This window comes from Ambystoma mexicanum, chromosome 2p (genome assembly GCF_040938575.1).
Source record: "Ambystoma mexicanum isolate Mex_15411 chromosome 2p, UKY_AmexF1_1, whole genome shotgun sequence".
NCBI classification, from domain to species: Eukaryota; Metazoa; Chordata; class Amphibia; order Caudata; family Ambystomatidae; genus Ambystoma; species Ambystoma mexicanum.
Genome location: NC_090923.1, coordinates 809,340,683 through 809,366,879, shown reverse-complemented (window position 1 = coordinate 809,366,879; position 26,197 = coordinate 809,340,683). Strand labels below are relative to the sequence as shown.

The window sequence follows — 26,197 nt, the reverse complement described above, 5'->3', positions numbered from 1 at the left end:
TGGAAAGAGCTTTTTTGGGACACCTGCTGTGCAGTTGCACGCAGTCCCCTTTCGGGATTTTGAATAGTACAATTTGGTGAAGAGGGTTACACTCCCTGATATCTGCAGACTTCTGGCCGAAATCCTTCAAGATCTCAGACTTATGGAATCAGACCTATGATTTCCATGGTAGGGAATCCGCTGCCACGATGGGGATAGGGTAGACATACACATGAGGCACATCCAACCTTCCCCTCAGGGAAATATGTAGCACAACTGCCTACTGTAACACTTATGCCCACAGTGAAGGGGCGCAGACACAGAGGAAGCAAGCAGGGATCCGATCCACCAGTGGAAAGGTCTGGACAAGTGCACCATTGGGGCAGAGGCACCACAAGTGACAAGGAAAACTCACAGAGAAGCCCAACTTCCTCAGAAGCAACCTGTAAACAACACGCACCCCATATCCTTAGGGATAAAATGCATCACTATCCTAATGTCTCAATGAGAGTGATGGTCAGCAATACCGAACCATGGCCCAGGGGACATCGTCGTGGCTGAGACAGGTCTATAAACTGAGCTGTAGGACTGGGAAACAAACTGGAATTTAGTTGGGACGAGTTAGTGCTTAGAATCACTTTCCTGTTAATATGATTTATTCGTGATGCTAACATGGTCCATAGATTCTATTATCCCACATAGGTGCACATATTCCCAAACTTAAGACCGCATTGGAAAGGGGGAGGGAAAGTACACATAGGTACTATTTTTTTTTGCAAAAAGGCATCATAATCTGGCGCAATAAGGTTACACCAGATTTGATACCTTTGTTTAAAAAAAACGAATGGGGATTTTTTGGATGATTGGAATAGGGTGACCTTTTCTGGCATGCATTACCTCGCGGCCTGCAAAACCGAACGCATCATGCAGGCATGTCATTTTCATGCTTGCTTAAATGCACTGGATTCTTCATTATCCTGCCTGCTTTTAGCACTGGCAAAAAGCAGATGGGTCCCATAGGAATCCATTGTATATGTTGCCTGTTTTAACACTTTAACACCTCATAACACAAATTACAAAAATAGCCATCCGTGGTCTGAATTTCACAGATGTGCAAAGGTAGGCGCCCATGCCTCGCCCCCTGTATAATTTACTCTCATATTTACAAATGAGCTGCATAACATCCATGAGGAACCTGATTTATTGCTTTACCTTTTTTCACTTTTACATCCAAGTAACCAATTGTCACAAGAATGGAAGTGTAAGACTGGAAGATCCATTGTAGAACATTGATTGGTGAAAGGGAGCTCAACCCTCTTAGTCCATGATGGACTTTATTTGTAACTAACATTTCCACTGATTGTACTACCTATGGACCAGAGTTGACATACGCATTGTATTACACATACCGGTGTTGTATTGCCGTTGGTCAGGGACGCCATGAAATATTGTCCATTTGGTTTGGTCATTTTTTTTTTTATTGGTTTAAAGTAAGTTGACAAATGTTACATTATCCACATGTGTAATGACCTTTTACTTTGGTGTTCAGCCAGCCTATGGCTGCTTTTTTATGTTGCGCTATATGTTATGCAGAAACTACCACCCACTATTCTATTTATTGTACCGGATGTTCTGCAGGTGAGGCGTGGGTTTTGGGGGATATTCTGACATGAGTATTTGTCTAAAAGAAGAATGGATTTGTTAAAAAAGGGCCTCTCTCCTTTTCCAGTCCTCCTTCCCTTTTTATGGAAAGAGCGGTATTAGCCATTCTGTGACATCTAGTCCACGTATCTTGGTTCTGCGGAACCTGCCCCATGGATCCGTGCCTCTTCCTCATCTCAGTATTGAGGTCTCCGCCCCTCACTGTGTTATTGTTGCTCTTCCTTGTCCCAGTATTTCTTGGGGAGGTGACACTGTCTGTTCTGCAGACATACATGGAAGGATGTGGGGTTATGTCTTGTTCAGGGTAACAGGGTGAGGGAGGTTGCAATGCAGGGGAATTACACCACGTATCTCCCAAGGTGTCATCTCTCTTCCCATAGGGGGTTTCCCTCCCCATGTGATCCACTCACTGAGTATCACCCCCAGGGGGCTATCGGGTAGCGGCCTCTCCTCCCTGGCCTCATGGGAAGGGGCTTCCCTCATAGAAGCAGTGACGACATCCTGGGATTCGTCACACCTTACAATGCGGTCTAAGATAAAAAGATGTTGTTACAGTTGATAGAAAAACTTGCCTAAGTAGAACTGTCTAAATTTAGTAATCTGAATTAGAGTACAATTATGAGCACAAAAAGTGGGCAAGCAAACTACTTGCGTTAGACTCCAACTGTCTTTTTTTGATACTGGCAATAAGAATGAGATGTAATTTGATACCATTACAAACTGTGACTGGGAGTTGATGTCAAACTCAGCTATATGACCAACTGTGTCCAGACTACAATTGTGTGTGAAGACTGTGTTGCATTTTCTTATCTTGCCCAGTCTACAATGCTATTAGATCCCACACATTAAAATTGATTCCAACAAATTCTGCCATTTGGCCATGTAAGGCAGCTCTTATATATCTTTTACAGATGACCGAACCCCTTGTAGATCTGCCCCTTGGTACAAACATTAAGCAGGTGCTAAAGAGCCTTTTTGAGAATCATTAATAATGGCATTGTAATGGAGGATCTGGGACTCGCTCACTGAAACCTGTTTATCTAATACCCCCAGACCTTCTGTTATGTTGTAATGTTGGTATTGCTGGGGAATATGAGCCACCTCTGCTTAGACTCTGCACTTTAAATATTGGATTTTAAGATATTGCCTTGTTGGGTTTACATTTGCACCCAACTTAATGAGAACGTATTGTGAATGTGCTAATTGAATGAAATTAAGTTTCCTCTGTCGGTTATTTTACCCCATTCATTAATTAATTTTGGAGCTGTTGATACAGAGCGGATTGAATATTGAACACCTAAATGGGACAGGATGACTTTTTTTACCAGTATGTTTAATATGGATTTTTTGTTTTATTGGATTTGTATTTATTTTATGTATGCACTCTGATGTATTGTTTGATTATCTGGATGAAGTTAAGTGATCTAATTCAGAATGTTTATAAATATTTTTGTTGGAAACATTAGTATTTATTCTTTCCTTTATAAAATGTTTTTTCTCTTTGTTTACCTTTCCTTTGTTCTTTTTCCTTAATGAAAATGAACTCTCTATAAAAATCCTCCTAGAAATGTTGCCATAGAGCAGAAAAACACCTGTTGAGATTGTTTCTGATTAACAAATCTGAAATTTGGCAATTGACTTAATCGGGGTATGTGGTTAATTGAAAACAGTGATAAAAGAAACAAGTGTACCATAATAAAAGTTGTTTTCTTCTTTCGACCAACTGAGGAAAGAAACCTTGCACATATGGATACATTTTACTTTGGAAGCCTAGTAGAGAAGCATTAGGATGACTAGCTGCAAACTTCCACCAGTAATACACATTTTAAAATTATCAGAAAACTAAGTCCCAACTCTACACTAATTGCCCTGTTATGGCCCGGGACTTGGGAACAATATTCCAATGGAAAGGCACAAAGCGCCATTACTCTAGCGGTTCAGGGAATAACGTAAGAAATTGCTGTTTAAGGAATTCCTCAATTAGTTCTGTTAACCTTGGACCACCAGTCTAGTGGCCAGTAAAATGACTTAGCGCGTTAAACGCTTGTTGCTGTAATTGGTGTTTTATCTGCAGTTCGCAGGTTCAAATCCCTGCACGGTCAAGATAAATGAGTACCAATTTCTATTGGGTAATAGTAATGTATGTAAATATGTCCTATGTAAATATAAAAAAACAAATTATTATAGTGGACTCACTCTGGGCACCTAGCAGCCAGACCCACTTAACCCTTTCTTGGACTAACCGAGCTTTGTAAAGCACGCTCTTACTTCTCACTAGTTTTGTGCCTTATAAATATTCAATACGTAGATACATGCATGCTTGGCTAATGCTCACATTTCGAATTCACCAATTAAGGTATACACAAGATTGGCGCCACTGTTAATAGATATGAGGTTTATTTGATCTTATTGATTAAACCTAAAAAAAAGATGCACCACACACTCGTGAACATTAGATGGAGTATTTATTGCAGTTTTTTGAAGTTATATGATAATATTCACGTTAGTCTCCACTTGCACCACTGCTCCTCAAAACAATTACAAACAATAAGTTGCACGGGTGGGGCATGCTGGTTAAAAAAGCAGCCAAGTTACCGACACGAACAGTGCTGAAGCCGTGAAAGGCCAAGGCTTTCCTCAAGGTAGCATTTAGCTTTTGTCTACAAATAAACAGAAAATAAAGAAGTGCTTTTAAAATCATTTTTATTATTTATAAATCATTTACATTTTACACTATTTATAATTTCGACGGAAAAAGCATCAGCGGTATTTTATTATAGATCTCTTGTAAAAACAATACTTGAAAAACTCCTCAGACTCCCTGTATTTGTTCACATTTAACATAACAGCAGGCATTGCATAGCCAAAGAAACAGGGCACTGATTTTTGTTTTAACCTCTGTTTATTAACATTCGAATGCAAACCCAGCATATGCACACAAGGTACACTGCTTAACATGAGAGAGTATATTAAAGTGGCATTGAATCATATTGGCAAAGCTAGTGAGTAATGGCACCGGAACTCAAGAAAATGAAGAGTATAAAATGGCGCTACATCATTACACGTCGGATAATAATAGACAAGGTCCTGCATACAAAATAATCATTAAAACAACTATCCATCATTTTGTCACGTGTTTTCCAGATAGATTATAAGCTTGCACCAAATGCATGATGCAACTCCCTAATAGTCACTTCTCGTTCATTACACCATTCTAGTAAGGTCATCCATAAATCAACAAAAGGGACTTTATCCTTCATCCATGAAATTGACAAGGCTTGTCAACCTCTACATCTTCTATCCATGCGCCGAACATGTTGAACTCAGCCCAAGAGGCACATCAGTGTCTTATAATGCTGCGACTCTTGACCAGTCACCCCACCAAAGGAATTGCACAAGTGGGCAGTCCCAAGCCAGTAGTAACAAAGTTGGCCTCTGCGGAATGGCAGCAAGAAGGGCATTCTCCATCATGATCAAGGTTAACGCTAGCAAGGTTTGCTGGGTGTGTGATAATACCTCAATTGTGAGGGTTGGTGTGCCTGTCAGCCTACACAAGCCTAGTCACTGCCTTCCACTGTACACCAGAAAGTGAATGCCGCCCTTGTGGTTCCAAGCACCTCCTAGCCACAGTAAAGTTATGATGGCAAGAGATATCATGTTTATATGGCATTGAGATCATATTTCGATGGCCATATACCACATAGCCTACATGACAGTACAGGCACGATTTCATATGAAAAGAAATACCGTCTGGGAAAACGTCCTTTCTCTTAACCAGATCCAATGAGGCAAAATATCTAATGAACTTAAAGTCGGAGGGCATAGGGATGTCTTTGATCTTCGCTGGGAAATACTTTGATGATAAACATCCCTCCCATTACTTTTATTCCTTTTCATTCTCCAGCAGCATGACACTGTTGTGCCCACTGTATCAATATCCGGAGTGTGACGTCTCTGCTTTTCAATGGGGGCGCTAGCTAGTATGGGTATGTTAAAGCCTTTTCTATTTGTGTATTGTGGTAAGTTAGAATCAGGAGACGAATACGGTGGCATCTTGGTCAAACAGGGTTTCTTTATTATGAAGCTCCCAAACTCTAAGCTTTCCCTAATGATCTTGGCCCTGATCTAAAGAAAAGAAATCTAAAGGAGCGCTCGTCAGACTGTCTAATAAAATAACTCCAGTGTGCTTTCCAGAAATCTGTTCTGGCCTTACTTTTGTCCCTACCACCTTTTACAAAGAAATATAACCTAACTAACAAAAATGTACAAGAGCTGTTGCCCAAATAAAGGAATGGTGGCTGATTTCTGACCCCACCCGTATGTCTCTCTCTCAAAAGACCTGGGCCCCCTTGCTTCGTTTTACAGTTCTAGTTAAGACACCAAGTATAGATTCCCTTCTTCTTTGAGGTTGAGTCTCAGCCTCTGATTAGTCTCTTGTCCTTGGGATTCACAGACACTTTGCCACAGTCTTAGGCCTGCATTCAGCCTTTGGGTGCTTCCTGGCATGTACGTCCACACCAGATAGGCCCCTGACGATCCCCACCCAGGAAATTTACTATACTCATTCCAATTAGTGGTCTCCTGGTTTTTACTGCACATTCGGGTCTCGGGTTCCTTACCCCACCTTGGCGTCTGTCCTTGCCCCGCACTGGGGACTGGTTTCTTTTACCCCATCTTGGTGTCTGGTCTCTATCATTATGCCTTGGGGCTGGTTCCTTTCTACCCGCTTTGGAGTCTGTTTTCTTTCACCCCACCTTGGGGGCGCAGTACTTCACCCTACCTTGGGCTCTGTACTTCACCCCACCTTGGGTTTGGTACTTCACCCCACCTTGCGGTCGGTTTCTCACCCCACCTTGGGGTCGGTTTCTCACCTTGCCTAGGGATTGGTTTCTCACGCTGCCTTGGGGTTGGTCGCTCACCCTGCATTGGGATTGGTCTCTCACCCTGCCATGAGGTTAGTCTCTTACCCTGCCATGGGGTTGGTCACACCCTGCCATGGGGTTGGTCACCCACCCTGCCATGGGGTTGGTCTCTCACCCTGCCTTGGGGTTGGTTTCTCACCCTGCCTTGGGGTTGGTGTCTCACCCTGCCTTGGGGTTGGTTTCTCACCCTGCCTTGTGGATGGCTTCTCACCAGCGTCTTTGTTTTGCAGGCTGAGCAGGTCCCTCTCCCCTGCTACCACACCTCTCAGGAGGGGGTTTCCCTGCCTCTGCTACTCCACGGCCAGCTCTCACTCACTTCCTCCAGTTGAACTGGAGATTTATCTTCCCTGCAAGATGGGGGTGTGTCAGTTCTCTGGCCTCTCTGTCCAGATAGGGATGGTGTCTAAAAGGGGCCAAAAACCACTCCTTTCTTTCTTTCCTTTCTTCCTTTCTTCCTTTCTTCCTTTCTTCCTTTCTTCCTTTCTTTCTTTCCTTCTTTCTCTGTTTATTTCTTTGTTTCTTTGTTTTTTTCTTTCTTTCTTTCTTTCTTTCTTTCTGAACAATGCTCTTTTGATCACAAAAGAACATACAGTAGAGAAAACAATCAGATTTGACTGGTAGCAGGGAGCTTCTTACAATGGGGTGAGTTTGAGGGACACTCTGACCAGGTTATAGAGGGGAGTAAATGGAACAGTCACCAAGGACAATACATGAGTGGACATACATAGATTAAGGATAACCAACATTTGACATTTTTAAGTGTAGGTAGGCAGTAAGGCCAGCTGTGCTCTGGATGTGACCATGATGGGTGAAGTGCTAGAGTGGAGGCAGAGGAAGTGAGGGACGAAGTCAGGTTAGAGGTGAGGGAACATTTTTAGCTAGCAGGCAGGTGACAGATAGGTTAAGAGGGTAACTCGGGGGCGAGGAGGTAGGCTTTTAGTTTGGTTTTGGACATATCCACATAGATTGTTTCTAGGATGTCAAAGGGAAGAGAATTCCATGCAAGTGGAGCAAGAAGAAAGAGCAGAAGTGAGAGGAAACACAGGGAGGGGGAGGAGCCAGAAGAGTAGTCGAGGAGGCAGAATGGAGATTACGAGAAGGCTTGTAGAGTTGAAGAGAGGAGGATAGGTACAGTGGTGACTTGTGAGGGAGTTCAAAGAGGGTCCTGGTAGCAAAGTTAATGATCTTGTCGAGAGGACAGAAAGCATAGTTGGGGAGACCAAAGCGGATGCTGGCACAATAGTCCAGTTTAGAGAAGACAAGAGTTGTTAAGAGATGCTTGGTGGTGTTGAAAGGAAGGAGATGCCTTATTTTCCTAATATTTAGGAGGTTGAGGTGAGGTGCTGTTGTAGTTTTGGAGATGAAAGTAGAGAAGGTATGAGAACGGGGTTTCAAGCTGAAGAAGAGTAGGGGAGAGTGTCAGATGGGAACTGGATGTGCAGAGGAGGGGATGAGAGTGCTTTGGCATTGAATAAGAGCTCCTCTCTTTTGGTAGAGTTTAACATCAGAGAGTGCAAAGCCATCCAATATGAGATGGTGGAGAGACAGTTGGACATTTTGATAGAGAGATCAGAGGAGAGTTCAGGATAAGAGAAGAAGATTTGGTTGTTGTCCGCGAAGAGTCAGTACGAGAACCGAATGGAGGTGATTAGTGCCCCAATAGCAGAGGTGTAAAGAGGAGTGGACCCAAGACAGGGCCTTGTGGAATACCAATAGTTATAGGAGTGATTTGAGTGGTGTTTGTTGCTCCAGGAGACAGAAAATTGTCGAGGTACAAGGTAGGATTCAATCTAGGCAAGGGCTCGATTATGAATCTTAAATAGAGTATTACAGAGATCGGAGTGATCGACGGTGTCAAAGGCAGCGGACAGGTCCAGGAGATCTAGGACAGATGATAGGTTGGAGTGCTAAGCAGAGTTGAAGTTGGAGACATTAATGAGAGCAGTTTCCATGGAGTGACAGGAGCAGAAACCTTTTGTGTCAGGGGTCTTGAAGGTCGTGGATGTCTTAGAAATTGGTAAGATGGCTCAACACAACCCTTTCGAGCACTTTAGAGTAGTGCAGGAGGGGAAACACAGTGCAAAAGTTAGCCGATAGGTTTGGGTCATTTTTTAGGAGAGGGATGACCGTGGCAGTTTTGACACCGGGTAAAGCAAGGACAGGTTGAAGAGTTCAGCGAGGTGAGCGGCCACTAAAGTGGCAATAGGCTTGACAAGCTGAGGAGCAAGAGGGTCTGATGGGGTACAAGAGGGGTTAGCCTTCATCAGTAGAGATAGCACTTCTAGTTATCAAAATACATAACCAATAAAGCTCATCGTTTTTAGGGATGAGGGAGCATAACACAGATCCCTATCTAGGGATTGCCTGTCCTCTAAGGGAGGGTCACCCCGAGCGGGGTCCTGCTTGACCTGTCCCATCAGGGGATGTTGAGCATAGCAGGCTCACATCCCTAGTCCCAAAGGGGGCGACTTCCCCTTGAAGAGAAAGGACCTATTTCCTGGATTTGTCACAGCATATATTGGCATTTTAGAGCCTGCATACCAATGACACACAAAGAATGTCTCTGCTACCAGAAAATACAATTCTAAATCCGAAACTTCCATGCCACCAGCATCAAGAGGCTCAAATAAAACTTCTCATTTCACCCTAGGTTGGGCGTTACCCCCACCTGTCTGCAGGAGAACTTTCAGGGGGGGGGGGGAGTTTAGCTATTTTAATCGGAATATTCACAAAGAGATAGAAATGTTTTGGGAGGGCAATCATACTTAGTAAAGAGAACCCTGCCCAACATATTAATGGGCAGCTTTGCCCATCTGTCCACCTGCTTTGCACGTTCTTCAAGAACCCTATGATAATTCAATATAGAAATCTGTTCCTGAGACTGTGACAATTGTACACTTGGATATCGCAGTCCTCGGGCAATATTGAAGTTCATTGGTCATTCTAGTTTCAGTAGTTTTAGGAGTAATGGGAAATAATGCAAATGTACTCTTCTTCATTTCTAGCCCTGTTTCACGATGGGGGTGAAATTAAAATCAGGTTATTTCATATATTATAGGACGTCTTCCTCAGCTAGCGAGACTCAATAATTTATATTACATATTTGTTGCATATTTGTAAACCTCGATGTGCATGGCCTTCTCCTAGGCGACAAGCCAGGGTTTCCATTTCTACCGCAAATAAAGCTGTGATAGAGGACAACCTTGGCATATGCCTGTAGATAATGTCAGTTTGGGTGAGGGAGTTCCATTCAGGATGACATTGGTTGTAAGATTAATGTAAACCAGCCAGTGCCCTGTCCCTATTTCTCACAAGACTCCAAATCAGAACAGCACTCAAACTTATTTAAAGCCTTTTGCATGTCAAGAAGCATCGATGTTGCAAGTAATTGAGGATTGTTGTGATGAAGGATGGTGAACAATCTATGTAAGTTGTGACTAGTCATGCGCCCCAAGATGAACCTGGCTTGGTCGGGGGGTTCAGTAGCCATCATTAGGGGTTGTAGACATTGAGCTAGAGATTTTGTGGGGTAGGGCTTGTGTCCCTGGCTCCCCTAAGCATGTGTTATGGTGTGACAGTATTGGTACCATTTTCTCAACCACAATTCCTTACAACCTGTTTGCTGGTCAGGCCTCTTCTCTTTTTCTTTCAGAATTACCACTTCCAGAAAACCTCACATGGCTGAGGAGAGAATCCAGACCATAGATTTGTGAGAAGCTGGACCACTGCTCAGCGCAACCCACTTTCCAAGATCCAGTGATTGCACAGAAGCTTCCCTTCAATGCTGTACCAGCAGAAAAGAAGAAAACAACTTTGATCAACTTACAAAGCGGAGGGAGCCCACACAAAAGACGATTCCCCATACCATTTGGAGAATACCTTAAATGCCGAAAAGGGGGTGGGGCTTACAGGCATTTTTTTAAATTCTCACTGTGAAACAGATTTTATTTAACACAATGAGGTCCTCTCCTGGGTCAAACTCAAGACAAAGGGGGTCATTCCGAGTTGGGCGGTAGCCATGGTGCTATTAGCACCATGGCTGCCTCCCAAACCGGCACTGGTCTGGGTGAATGGGGACTTACCGGGTCATTCCGACCCTGGAGGACCCGGTAAATCCCCATTCAACCAACCATTCCCCATTCCCATTTGAGCCCCCATAGGGCTCAATGGGAATAGGGAAGGTGCTAATAATGGGCCCGCGAATAGCAGGCCCATTATTAGCGCCCTGGTGCCTTAGCGGGACCCGTAAAGGATGTGTGGTCAGACCACACGTCCTTTACGGTTCCTGCTAAGGGACCTCGGAATTGGGCGGTAAGGGATTACCGGCACCGGTCTCCTTACCGGTGCCCGGTATCCCTTACCGCCCAACTCGTAATGACCCCCAAATTGTCAGGGCAGAGCGTTTTCAACACATCTCCTCTGTGACACTGTGTATGTGGAAACTCAATGCCGCTGTCTTACAGGCTCCAATAGCTATTAAAGAGATTGATTTCCTGGCACACAACTGATCATGGACTTGTGTATTAGACGCATCATATAGCCGAGTGAAATCCACAAAGATACTGAAGACAATCTCAGTTTAAAACAAATTTTATTCAACACAAAGAGGTCTTCTCCTGGGTCAACCTCAAAACAAGCTATCAGGGCAGACTGTTTTCAACAGTAAAAAGATGTTCCTAACAGTTCACAAAGGGTCAGGGTACCAGCCCTGTTACTCTAAGGCACTCTATCTGGGTGCCCACTTGCTTGTGTCTGGTTGATTGTGGCATACAACTACCTCTGGTCCTCCTTGTTGCTCCTGTAGATGTTCCTGTGTCTCCATCATGAGCGGTAGATACCAGTGGAGCTTTTCTTCAACCTTTCTGCAGTTTCCACAGGCATGCTTGAGAGAGCCTAATCTCCCTCTCTCTCAGGATACTGATTCCTTCACCTTCCATAACGTCTGTACTGCTCTGATGGTCCTGTTCCTTCTTGATTCCATGCTATGTGTACATTCCTCCTCCTACTTTGGGTTCACCCTTTCAGCTCAGGGTTTTACCTTTTGCTTGGGCCAAGTGTGCCCTCTCATTCCTTCCTGATCTTGCTAGCTACCGCATCACTGACCCTCCCTGATGTTCTGTTCCACCCTCCGCCTGCTGTCTCAAACTACCCACCAACTGATGCTCAACTCCAACCTCCTCCTTGTACTCCGCTCCAACCTTCGCTTGCTGTTCCTCCCGCCCCCCTCCCATCTGAAACCTCCCATTCTGCCTCCCTTGCCGCTCCAAACACCTTTCAACACTTCCTTTAAAAATGGCCAGCTCACTCCAAATCGGATCTTAACTTCATTTTTCAAACCCCCATCCTGCCGGTTTGGGACTATGTGCTTATATAGTCATCTAACCCCTCCACTTGGGTTGGGCTCTCTGTGAGGGTCTGCACCTATGAATGTGAAAGGACGAGGGCCTTTGATGGCTTCTTTGAATTTGCCACCTGCTTTTCATTTTGGGTTTTGTGGCCAGACTGAGTTCCCCGGCCTGCATACACCCTGGAGCCAGTGTTCATGCTTCTCAGGAGGGGGTAGAGCAGTGGTCTTCAAACTTTTTTGGCCGGGGTCCCCCTGAGCAAAATTTGGGCAGGTCGGGACCCCCCAGAAATGCCAAATGGACAGTATATATTGCGTGCCGTCAACTGCTCCCATCACAGTCGCTGGGCTCCCTCATCCCACTCCTACCCAGTCGCTGGTCTCTCCCCACCCCATCACACACCCTGGGCTCTCCCCACTCTGCTCCCACCACTATCCCATGGTTCCCGCCCATTGTGCTCCCACCATAGTCCCTGGGTTCCCCCTTCCCGTTCCCAAAACAGTCTGAGGGCCAGTGGCGGCTGGTGATTTTTTTTAAGTGTAGGGGCATAACTATTTTCACCAAAAATGCAATAGCGACCGAGCACAGTGAGGGAGCTCTGACCAATAAGGGGGGTTCAGGGGGGTTTCCCCCTGTGAATATTTTTAAAATAATAGGTTAAAATGTTGCATTGTAGAGCATACTTTTAACAAAAAATGGGTAAATAGCCAAACAGTTTGCAATTGGGAGTCCAGGGGGCAGGCATTGATATTTATATTGATATTTTATTTCTATCGCGCTCGTACACAAGTGTTTCAGAGCGCGACAAGGCAAGGGAGGGGAACAGAGGAGAATAAAACAGCGATCTTACGCGCAAGTGCGAGGGGGAGGGGGAGGGGACAAGTGCATGGAAGGGGGGAGAAGTGGAAAGTGAGAAGCAGAGGAGAAACAGATAAATAACAATAAATAAATAATAAAGGCAACAAACAGTGGTAGTGCAGCCAGCAATTTGCAAGTGCTACGTTTAAGGCAGCAGACAGGGTAGGTCTGATAAGTGCAGGAAGAAAGATGGTTCTCCTCAAGTTTTAGAGTGGCAGGGCGCTGTTCCAGAGGGAGGCCCCAGCCCAAGACAGAGATCTACCGCCAGCTCGTTTCTTCGATAAACGACTGACCCTGAGGGAGTTGGAGGTAGAGGAGTGAAGAGCTCGAGAGGGGAGGTATTTGCGGAGGGATAGCTGAAGGTATTTTGGACCCAGGCCCCAGAAAGCCTTGTGGACAATGCAGAGAGTTTTGAATGATAGATTCCAGTAAAAAGATACCATCCCTGTCCCCTGGGCCCCACTGGTCCTAACACAATCAACATGATTATGTGTCTATGCAAGGCGCTGCACATTCATACAGAAATCACTCTATCATTCACATGAGCATCCATCACCATACACTCACTCATAACATAAGCATACACGCATCCATACACATGTTTAAATAAAAACAATGAACATAAACGTACCTTCTGCATTGGCCTGCCTGTGGGTGCTGAAACGGCCTGCTCCAGCTGCTCTGTCCGTATGTGCGAGGAGGCGCAGGAGCTCCCCCTCGGACATACAGACATGCAGTGTCCCAGCCAGTATTTCCAATGAGCTATGCAATGCTGGCGAAGCAAAATGCCCCAGCACTTGCATGGCTCAGTGAGCATGTGCGGCTGGGGAACTAAACTGAACTGTCAAAGGGAAACAGTGTTTCCCTTTGACAGTTCAGCCAGCCCACGAGCACTCCATTAGCTGGATAAAGCAGCTGACGGAGTGCTCACTGTTTCACTGGGCTGGCTCCTTATCTCCTCCATAATGGGTGAGGGGCCACTGGGTGAGCGCCCCCTTGCCATTATGGATGAGCCGCCAGGCTCGGACAGGCCTATAGGGCAATGCCTGTACCAAAAATGTAAAATGCTAGTGTGGGCCAGTCAAAATGGGCCACCATTTTGGCCAATGTGGACCAGTTTGATGAGTTACTTAACTATGCAGTTAGTAATGTTGACCATTGTTGCTGAATATATCACAATTTACTTACATTTCAACACAGAGTACTATTGAAACAGTGGGCTTCATTACAACTCTGGCGGTAGCTGTGCCGGTAAAACCGGCACGGCTGCCGCTGGAGTTGCATCCGGGTCTGGCACCCGCGAATGGGCAATTACCAGGTCATGCCAAGTTAGGCGGACATGATAATTGCCCTTTCACGGGTGCCGGTACCGGTAGATCCCCATTCCCATTTGAGCCCCATAGGGCTCAATGGGAATGGGGAGCTTGGATGCACCGGCACCGTTATTAACGGTGCCGGTGCATCCGACGAACTGTGCTCGCGGGTGCCGCACGGCCTGCCAGGTCAGACCTGGTGGGCTGTCAGGCACACCCGCAAGCACAACTCTTACTATGGCGGTGCGGTAGCAACGGTGCCAGTAGTTTACCGGCACAGTTGTTACCATACCGCCATAGTTGTAATGAGGCCCAGTCTGTGACTAAAGGAATGAATATCCATTTACAACTGTGGGCCACTTTTTCATTGTTGCCTGAGACAGTTTCATGCGTCAGCCCGACCATGTGAGCCACCCCTGCCCATTTCTTCGAATCTAAAAAAAAAATAAAAAAAAAATATATATATATATATATATATATATATATTTTTTTTTTTATAATTCATGCTGACCTCTCAGGGCCCCACAGGGATGTACACGCGGACCCCCAGGGGGTCGCGACCCACAGTTTGAATACCGCTGGGTTAGAGGGTGTTGAGCAAAGTGAAATCAATCTGAACTTGGCACTGCTTTCCGACAAAAACTCTTTGGCTCTGCACCACAGGGAAACTAAGGTACCATTGGTTCATTAAAAATGATTCAAAAAGATTTCATGGCACATCATTTCTAGGCTTTATAATCTAATTTTCCTGCATACATAGTTGCTTGGCCCAGAGACATTGGGGAGACTGAGTAACGTCATGTGAGGGCATACTCAGACAAGAGTAGGTAAAACCTCAATCTTATCTCAGCACACGGAGAAGGCCTACAGAATATTATGTTGGTGGTGCATTGTAACAGGTAGGAATAGACTTTTTTTAATGCATCGGGTTGGTTTGAAGGGGTTGTGGGATTACTGGGACTTTGATGTCTGTTGATCTGTTCTTCATTATTTGAAAAAGTATAATAATACAAATATCTTGAAACAAAAAAAGAAAAATTATTGGGATAAAAGGTTTATGTTTCACCAAACACTTCCAAAGTGACAATCATTGAGAGGCGAGTGTTTGTGTGTGACATGGTAATAACTGTTGATGGGTTGGTCCAATGTATAGCAGCGGTAACAAGATGGTTGTGTGTAGAGACACTAAACTGTTTAAAGACTCTAAAGAGTTTGCATGTCCTGCTGAGAGGCTTTTAGGTTCAGGTGTGATTCACTGAAAGGAAGGGTATTGCCTAAGAGCTTGGATTATCCATGTGTGGGTATTTCAGCCTCCTATGAGGCAGAAGTAGGAAATATCAAATGCCAAATGAGTAAAGGAGGCCTGAAACCCAACTCCCCGGGTAGCTTCTGCTGCCATTCTCTCAGAGTAATCTCTTTCCTGTGGTTCCGATGAACAGAAGTCAAAGGGCAGGCTCATGAGACCTGTTGTGACCTGTGCCCGGGAGTGTCTTCTATTGGGTGGAGCCTCAGAGGGTAGTGCCTGCAAATTTTGCAGTGTAGAGTGGTGGGGGAGGTTGCAATAACATATTGAATTAACATTCCCAAAGAGGAATAGTGTTATTTTCATTCAGCTCAGGATGTGTCATTTGTGTTGCTTGTCTGAATAAATCAAAGCATGATATGTATTGCATCATAAGATAGGATTTTAAGCCTCCCAACAGTCACATAGGCAGAGTTCTCATTGGTATTCGGACCATCTACCTTCCATGGCTGGTAATGTTCTTTGTCCTTACATTTGCCATTTTAAACCATAAACATACATTTCAATTTTTTCATATATTGGGATTTCAGCAGTATGTTCTTATCGCTTCCCTACCATGGTTCAAGGGATTTTTTTTAAATTAAATTTGGCAGTACAATTTTACTGGTAAAGGGGAATATTCCTGATACCCTCCCATCCCTGCTAAGAAGCGTAAATCCCCCACTCCACTTCCAATCAGGGAATTTCACAGTTCAATCTTCACCCTGGATGCGGTAAACCAGGGGTCTGTAACCTTTGCCTTTCCAGATGTTTTGTACTACAGTTCCCCCACAAAAGCAGCCACCGTAGTCGATGGTGAGGGATCATGGTAGTTGAGGTCCAAAACATCTGGAGAGCTGCATGCTGCAGACCCCCTGCTGAAAACATATAGTCAACATCTACCTGCCTTCTACGCACTGCCTAAAATACATAAGGGAGTCCTCCCAATACCTGGACGCCCGATTGTATCGGTATTGGTTCTATTTTAGAACCACTTTCCTAGTTCACTGATTTTTTTCTAAGGGAAGAAGTGAGTAAAATGCGCTCTTATACAAAAGACACAACAGCGATTTTGATGTATCTTAACAACCTCACACTTGAGGGTCAAGACACTTACATTGTGACCATGGATATAGAGTCACTTTACTCTAAGATTCCCCAAAGGGAAACTCTGAAAGTCATCGAAAAGGTTTTGCATACAAAAATTATCAATATGCCCATCTCATTGATAATGCAACTTGCAAAAATAGCCCTAACTAAGGACTATTTCCTAAATGGAGAAAATTACTATGAGCAGATAGCCGGAACAGCCATGGGCGCTACATTTGCACATTCTTTAGCAAACCTATACATCGCAGATTTTGAAGAAAAACATATATATCCTGCAACTAACCCCTTTGCTAGCAACATAGTGAGTTGGCACCGTTGGCGCCGTTCATCGACGACATTTTTTTACTTTTCGAATGAGACTGCGCCACTTTGATCCAATTCATAGAATGGATCAATGGTCTAAACCCTTTCCTCTAATTTACACATGAGGCCAGTAAAACAGCAGTCACGTTCCTGGATTTGAAAATTACTAGGACTGGCCACACATTTGAAACTACTGTTTTTCAGAAACCGACTGACAGAAATTCTTTACTGGACCAGCTTTCACCAAAGGTCACTAAAAGAAAACCTACCCTTTGGCCAGTTTCTCCGATTTAGGAGGAACTGTACCACGCGAACCGAATACGATCAACAAGCGGAAAGACTCTCCAATAACCTAAAGGAGAAAAACTATCCACACAAAATAATCAAACAAGCCAAAAAGAGGGCGAGAAATATACCAAGAGAAATAACCCTCAACCAACATGGCAGAAGAAAGAGAGATGATAATTCTATTACAGCAGTATTCAGTCACTCTCCAGTCATTAACCGCTTGAAAAAAGAGATTCGGAAAGCATGGCACTTATTAAACATCGATGATAACCTACTAACCGAACCATTATTTGCGATAAGAAGGAGAACAAATCTAAGGGACTCACTAGTTCACACCTACAAGGATATAACTACTCCCACTGAGACAACAACATTTTGGAACACATCCAGACCTTCGGGCCATACTCCATGCGGGAGTTGTACTGTATGTAAATTTACTCGACGTACTACAGCCATAGATATAGGCTGGAAATACCCCTGGGAGCAGAGGCATTTCACAAATTGCAATACCAGTAATGTGGTGTACCTAATTCAATGTCCCTGTAATAAAAAATACATTGGAATGACAACAAGAGTGATTAAGATACGTATTGGGGAGCATAGATCTAACACCAGGACTAAAAAGAGAACTGCCCCATTGGTTGAACACTACATCGAAATGAAACACACTGAGAATGACCTAACATGGACCATACTAGAAACGGTTAAAATATCTAAGAGAGGTGGGAATATATCAGCCCTCTTACTGAGAAGAGAACAACAATGGATTTATAGGACCCGGAGCCATGTAACGGAGCATCTGGCCCTGTAGTTGAAATCTGACGACACGTATATATGTATAGCAGAGCATTGCTCACTACCATATATACCCCAATACCATCCGGATAATTAATTTATCAACTTTCAAGTTCGGATGCGAACCCAACCCCTAAAGTGACAACCAATCCCAGAATATGATCAGTTGGCAGAGATCATGATATAGACTGCACTTACTGGCCAGATATGGGTTCAACCGCGAAATATCATATGCACAGCGTGTCATTAGTAAAAGAAAAGCAAGTTGGAATTCGGCAACATAGTAGCATGAATTATAGACTCCAGCAACATCCATAATGACATAACATGGTACATAATGACAGAGGGCCTCATCACGACTTTGGCGGTAACCCTTCAATCCGGCGGTCGCGCTATTACCGCCGGATTTAAGGGTCCGCCAAATCAGGACTTCGGCGGTTTTCGCCCCAGCTGTTGGCTGGGGGGAAATCCACCGAAAATTCACACTATTATCGCCGGCAGGAAATCCGCCGGCGGTAAGAGCGTGAATTTTCCCCATTGAGCCCAATGGGGAATGGGGCATTCCCAAATGGGCTCAATGGGGAATGGGGAATTACATTACTGCCGAACTTGCTATTAGCGCCGGGGAGTTCGGTGGTAGGGCTAATATCACTGGCAGTAATACTGCCGGCGTTACCGCCAAAGTCGTGATCAGGCCCTCAGTCTGATACACGAATTACGATAGCATACTTTTTAGCATAGTATTGGGCCAACCACATTTCCCAACTTTTTCCTGGGATAAAACTGTAGTTCGCACGCGATCACGTGATCGCGATACGACTACAACAACAAACATTGCGGAAGGATAAGCGCCAGCGAGAGAAGAAACCGAGGTAAACTACATTTCCCTACTCGCTTTGGGATTAAACTGTAGTTCGCGTGCGATCACGTGATCGCGACGCAACTACAATAACACACATGGAGCGCAAAATGGCGCATATCCCGATCACGGAAGAAAAGCTGTAGCGAAGAGAAGTAACCGAGGTAAGCAGCCGTATTAGCGCACTTATTAGCCCACGATTAGACTCTGTATTAGAGTCTCCATGGGCGGGTACATTATATTTATGAGTAAAAAGGAATTGGAACGTAGGACCCCCCTTTCACCGAGGGAAGGATGTGGGTAGGATTGGGGAGCTAGAGGAGTGCCCAAATGCGGCATAGCATACGCAGGGTTTTGCCTGATATAGCTTGAACAGAGTGGTTATGATACTGTAGAGAGCCCATACACAATAGAGAGTCCAATGACTAATGGCTGGGCTTTGCAGTAAGAATATATAAAAATGTTTAGCTCCAATCACATAGCACTGCTTGAGGTTTCCTGTTTCTATTACAGGAAATAACTCTGAGGAGACAAGAAGGAACAGAGCGCCTTGCCCTCTCCCACGGGAAGAATCAGTGAAGACAGGTGAAGATCAGGACCCTGTTTGTATACACAACTCTGCTCACCGATAAACAGAATGGAGCCATAGCAGTTATGTCATATCTTTTTCAGATTCCTGCCAAGAATACTTGCAGTTGAGTTTCAGATATACTCAGCACAGAGCAGGCGCAACCAGGAGTTTTGGTACAAGAGGTAAGATGAGCCTCACCTCCCAGCGAGTCGAATGACCAAATTATCTGCCAAGTAGGATTTAGAAGTACTCTGAGATTGATGATAGTCCCCCTTGTCTCTGTTTGGACACCTGAAGACATCCTCAATAAGCTTCATAGTATTGAAGATTACCAAAAGAATATTAGAGCTACAAATATTCGTCCTGAAGAAAGCGGCTACTTGTGAATCCCGCTGAAACCGGTTGACTGTTGTTACAGTAGTATTGGTTGATAACCCAGACTCCGATACCCTTACACATTGAGTAAAGAGCTCGTATAAAGAAATTTATCAAGTTATCATAACTCTATTATTCTCTCCACGGTCTTAGTACAGTGTAGAGTGAATGAGCTTTTAATACAGTTCTATTGACCAAACATCATAGAATTTTCATTTAATTTTTTTATTGCTGAGAAGACAGACGCTTTGGAGGCGGAAATATTAAATCCAGATACCGACCCCCAAATAGTGTGCACTTAATTTTAGATAGTAGGAAAGTGGTTTAGAGAGGATAGGGTCAGGATCTCGACATCCCCTTGCAGTCGGCACACCAGCACCAAATAGGGCCGATTAAGCTTGGACACTAGATTGTTTACACATAGGGCCAATCAGTTTTTGTATTAGGACTCAGTGTTAGGAATACATTTGTTAGTAAAACAGCCTTCTGTCATTCATGTGTTTAAATACTGAGGTATAGATAGGAGGCGAATACCTATCTACTCCATTATTGTAGTTACTTTCCCCTTCCCTTGGTCCCTTACCTACCCCTGTTTTGGTGGTAAAGGACCTTGCAGTCAGGATCACTGCCACTCTTTATGCGGAACCTCAGGTAAGTGCAGGGTGCCAGCAAGGACACTATCAGCTTAAAGTTCTCCCTTTCTTTCCTCTTCAACTTAGGGTTCCAGCGGCTGCCTCTTGATTTTTGTAATGCACATTACTTAGGTCAGCCCTCCTAACTTATTCACTGACTACAGGTTCTCCAGAAGTCTGTAGCCAGGGCTACCATTCTGGCCCCTTGCTATGCCCATGCTACCCCATTCTCTGCTGTTCAAACTGGCTTCCAGTTGGCAAGCAGATTTCTTTCAAAGCCATCTGTCCGGTCTACTGCACCACCTGTGGGAATGGCACGGAATACCTCCAGCAAACATTCTGCCCCTATGTCCCGACCCGGGCCTTGCGCTCCTCCTAGGCCTGCCTGGTGGTCGTCCCTCGTGCCAATTTCGTTCGCAGAGGCGGTCGTGCCTTTTCTATAGTGGCTGCTAAACTGTGGAATTCACTTCCCGTGTTATTTCGAAAAAACAAGATCTCTCTGTCCCTTAGGCGAGAGTTGAAAACTTTCTTATTCTAACTCCTCCCATATGGTGGTTCCCCTCCCAGTATTGCTCAGCGCCAAATTGCCTTCTGGCAAACGCTGCGCTTTACAAGTGCGATAAAGAAATAAATACCAGATTCCATTAAAAGGACACCAGTGCTGTTGGTGGCCTCTCAAGGACGATTCCCAGTGACCGGTCTCCAATGGGTACCAGAGGTAAGAAACATTTCCAAGGGGGGTATTTCTACCCTGGGCCACATCCATTACCACAATAGTGCAATTTGGCTGCTTATGTGCCCTGCCTCTACATCCATCTCAGCTGCCAGAGCCTGCCTGGCATTGAGCAGCTCACCACTGTAGATGATGCAGAGAATCTACCTGAAGGGAAACCCCTGCTTACCCATGGAGGGGCAGCTTATGGAACCCGGTACTGCATATGGGTACCGGCACTGCAGGGTGCAGGTGTACCCTTGAGAATAGTTTGGGCAATTTCAGAATGATGGAGTCTTGAATGCAAATTTAAACATTGGAGGGTAGTTGTTTTGCTTCAACAATATCAGGAACCTCGCTGGCTGAATTTGATGTTCAGAGTTCGATCGCAGGAATATCTTCTTACGCAGATGCAATAGGTAAGCCAAGCTCTAGACCAGTGCGTTGGCCGTGGGAAAGAAGGTGACCTACGGAATCCAAGATTACGCCCAAACCCCTGGCATTGGTCACTGGCTGGGTGGCTTTGCTCAACAGTTGTGGGCATAGGAATGGAAGAGTCTTCAAGTTGCTGCATTCTCTGGAAATCTAAATGCATTTCCATGGATAAGGGGCATGAACGCTGCCCGCTTCTTTGATTTGGACAAAAGACGTTTTTCAAACCACAAAAAGCAGAACTGAGTGCTTAGAAGATTATAAAATCTGCTCTGTGTATTATAAGACTGTCGATTATATTCTCAAACTATTACCAACCTTCTGGTGATGTTAATAATTTTAAAATAACCTCCATGTGCTGCTAGGGAGTGACTCACGCAATACACCCCAGAATGGTTGCCATATACCATTTCCAAAATGGTGGCACCTTGCCAGCTTGTAAGCCCCTGCTGTTATTAATCAAAAGAATAGAAAAACCTGGCAGTCCGCGGCACATTTTAAGAATGTATTGGGGGGTAGGGGGGCTCAGAAACAGGTCTACCTGCGCCTACCTGCTCATTTGCCTGATCCCCATGTTCCGCCCAACATTCGGAGTGCGGGGTTGCAGGAGGAATTGTGTGCAAGCTCAAAATGCATGTGCTAGGGCTGCAATCATGAGCAATAATTCTGGGCCTGATACTTTAAATCGATCTACTCTCTCTGCGCTTTGCATCTTTCAATGTGCTACTTTGCCTTGCTCTCTCCTCCTGGTTCCCTTGGACGCTTAATATATTTTGTTTTGGTGCCTATTCTTATCTGGGACTTCTGGAGTTTGGACCACACTTCATACTTGCCCACTGACCCCTTGGACATGTTGTCTTACACGAGTACCACCGGATTTAAATCCTTCCCCTACCCAGGTGACGCTTTGCCCACACCTCCTTAGTCGCCATGGTATGGCCCACGTTGGGGGTGAATGTGTTGTGACCGTATCTTTATCTGTCACGCTATAGTCCCACAAGTGGATACCTTTTTTTGCCCTAGCATGTAATGTCAACTATAACTGCTAGTTATGACTATCACGGTAAAAAGATATGTGTTCTATGTGCTGTGGGTTCTTCCTCCAGAATGGTCTATATGGCCTGACAGTATGCCATCAGTCCTTGTGACAAGAACATTCTTTTACCCCCAAGCACAGCTAGAGCAGAAGTGGTAGGTGCGCACGATAAAACCATTTTATGTCATTTATGTGTCGTATACCTGCTGTAAAAATTAGTACTGAGAAACAGAGACATTCCTTAGTGTATCCTCATGCCAAGGAGAATATTGTTAGCTCTTGTGCTGTATGGGGAGTAAAGCAAAATATTCTAAACTGGGAGATGGATGGATTCATTACAGTACAGCTTCATGATCAAGCAGTATATTGTGAGGTCTTGTTTTCCATGTGTAGGAAAGAAAAATAATCTGCATCTTCAAGAAGTCAACACAGAGCAGCCTTGTGATCTTTGGCAAACAGCATATTCAGAGCGTTTGTGCGCCTGTCATGGTGAAGAAAGAAATCATCATCGCATTCAGTGCTGCGGTCGGGGTGATTTGTTATAGTGCAGTCTGGTGACTTTGGGCAAACAGTGCATCCGCAGCTCTGGCATTCCAACCAAAGGGAGAAATTGAAGCAATTAGCATTGGAAAGTGGATGTAGTATTGCAGCGCAGCTTTGTGATCTTGGGCAGGCAGCCTGTGCTACGATCATATGTTCTATTATGAAACTTGACACACAACTGTGTGCACGAGCCTTCCTCCCTATGTGCGGATTCCTCCTCATCCTTGCACAGAGGCAGCTTGCCGTCGCGTATCTGCCTTTCTTCTCTCCGTACCTTCAACCTTTCTGCTTCATGAAAACTGCCAAAAGCAGATTTAGAATTTGCAGATAGTTACTTGTAAGTGGTATTTTCTAGGTTAGGTAAAAAGGAAAAGTATTTATTTCTGTTAGGCCTCAAGTACTCTTTTGCAGCGTAAACTGTGTAATGTTCAATTTCTTGGACAGCCCATCTCACCATGGTAGGCCATCGAGAAGAAAAATAACACGTGGGCACCTCTGGTGTAATTGTTGCCACAAGATTTTACAAATCTGCTGGCTTGGAGGTAAGGCTGGAGGTTTGTTAAAAAGGCTTGTGAGTTTGTTTCACTTGTGTATTGTACTGAACAGGCTCTTCGAAAGTACAATGGAATGGTGTGTGTATAGCAATATTTCTGAAAAATGTCAAGGTTATGTTGAGCAGGTATCCGCCAACAATGCTGTCCATTCACTCCTCTCTTTTCAACTAACCCTTTGTAATCAAACTTTTCTGAAACGATAGCATTATTTACAGGAAGAAAGCAGCAGTGTCTAATGCAAACATGGATTCATGGGTGTGATTCCTGGCTAATTTCCGGATCACAGAGAAATTCAAATATAGAGATGCTTGCAGAGCAAACGGGGAGCTTGGCAGTATGGCAGAAATAATGAACTACACGCCTCCCCTATACACAGCTAAGACCCCAGTGTGCCCCCTTGTCTTACCCCCTCGCTCTCCTTCCCTGAACACATATCAGAATAAGTTTGACAATGGAAAGCTTAAAACAGAAAAAAGTGTGATCACCATTACTGGCAATAATTAATTGGAAAGTTGTTACAATGCCAGCTGTGTGACCCACTCTCCGGTATGCTTGGGATAGCTCACCATCTCTGGGTGTTTCACATATCTAATCTAGCAATGTAATAAAAGGTCATATGTATGTTTGTCCTGTATGTTTGCCCCATTCAGTCATTGCCTGTTGTCATGGCTAGAGGGAGCTGTTGCCTTAAGATATATGGAGACAATGCCAATTTGCATAGCTTCGCCTGTTGTCACCGCTAGAGGGAGCTGTTGCCTTAGGATATAAAGTGCTCCTACTGTCTTAATGAAACCCTGCACTTTGGCCCGTGTACCCGAGCTTTCACACTAGTTCAGCAATGACCTAGGAGTGTATGAGCACTGCAGCTGTCAGGGAAGCTTTGGTGGTGATACTGATGTAGGAGCTGGTGGAAGGATAGAATCATAATCCCCCTTCATAAGGCAAGTAAGAGGACTGACTTTTCCAATTATAGGCTGATGGTGCTGCTAGTTGTGTCTGATGACGTTTTTATTTAAGAACCCACTAAATGGAAAGGGACTAAAGGACTTGTGCTATAACCCAGACATGGTAGCAAGCTGGACTATCCACAGGGGCTTATGGTCTAACCTTAACTAATCTGGCCTGGCACGAACCCAAGTAGATCATAACAAGCCACTTTATGCAGCCTTCATCCACTTCTGAACGGCCTTCAATGAGGTACATCTGGTCCTTCTGTCAAAGATCCGGGACAGTTGAGGGGCTCCCAGGGGCCTGCGGAGGATGATTTAGTCTCTATTTAAAAATACTCCCGCTATGACGGGGTTGCACACATTGGGTAGTATGTTGAAGGGTGTGATTTGCTCCTAGCCACTTTAATCCACATAGAGCAGACCTGGCCGAAGCCCTGATGAAGGTGTGTCCTGTCATCACCGGCACTTACTCGAGACACCAAAATATACAATCCTTAATATGTCGATAATGCAGTTCTGTTAGGTACCCCCCATCGGGATAGCAACATCTTAACTTTTGGCAGAAAGATACTACTAGAAAAATGAATTTACCAATACTTATTTTCATCAATCGTACTTTATTTCAGCGACTACCATAAAGTATAGACATTTTAAAACCAGCAAAAGTAAAATACACAAAATACATATATGCGTGAATCATCTCTCCCACAAAGTTAGTTTTCTAAAATGTAGCCTGCTTCAATACTCAAAAGTCACCAAATAAACAAGATGTGTTTCAATAGTTCCATTGGCCGGGGGCTGAGGGGGGCGGCTATTAGTACAATGTGCCAGGATACTAATAGCAATAAACCCCTCCAAGCGGGGACATTCCTGGAGCAGGTAATGCCCTGGAATAGTTAGAAACCCAAGTGAAGCAAGGGCTTTAATGTTAGCCCGGGGCATAACCTGCCTCGGTAATGCCCCCATCCGGAGGGCTTTATTGCTTAAGTGTTGGCACTGCCCAACACTGCCTCACATCTGTATGCCATCTACAAAACAACAAAAAAGGCGTCCTGCCACCCTAGAAGGTATATCACAATCGCACTAGGTGTCCATATTGCATGCAGTTTTTCACCTTGCTGTAATGATGTTTAATGGTGATTGGTCCAAACGCTGTTTCCTGTGATCAATATACAATCCATTGCTATTGAAATAGAGATCAAGGTACGTTAGAAATCTGTCAGGGGGCATACTCCAGAACCTCATTACGAGTTGGGCAGTGCAGATTAAATGCAGCAGTATCACCATATACTGCTGCATTACCACACCACCCAACTCTGAGTTGGGTGTAAAGTTGAATGATTCACCTCGAGCACTCAGCTGGAGGTAAATCCACCACCTTTCTGCCTGATATTGATGGAATGACTGCTGCTGTATTTCCACCGAAATGCCCGTGGGGTCCTATGGACTCCATTTAAAGGAGGACTAACACAGCCACTTTTAATCTGGTGGCAATTACGCCAGACCAAGTGGCGGTAGCGGTAATTCTGTTTGGTGGTAGCTCATCGGATTTACCTCAGAGATACCACAAAACCTATAAAGCAGCCCTCTGGCTAAAAATAGTGTGTTGTAAGTGATAAAAACTGGCAATTAAAATCACTCTACTTTATTCCCAGATGCCGGGAAACCCTTAACAT

At 44.6% G+C, this 26,197-nt stretch overlaps 1 protein-coding gene across 4 annotated transcripts in view; it reads right to left on the bottom strand.

Annotated features, from left to right (window-relative positions):
* The window catches only part of HIPK4 (homeodomain interacting protein kinase 4), a 354,670-nt gene that overhangs the window by 76,990 nt on the left and 251,483 nt on the right, over positions 1 to 26,197 (bottom strand). For 2 of the 4 annotated variants that reach the window (XR_011301716.1, XM_069643045.1), the window contains exon 2: positions 4,090 to 4,301. The exons of the other annotated variants lie outside the window; for them this stretch is intronic. Coding sequence is in view for 1 of the 2 variants with exons in the window: in XM_069643045.1 (XP_069499146.1) it covers positions 4,233 to 4,301 (69 nt within the window). In the remaining variant the exon portion in view is untranslated. Of the gene's footprint in view, positions 1 to 4,089; positions 4,302 to 26,197 lie in introns of those variants that run through there. 4 annotated transcript variants of the gene reach the window in all.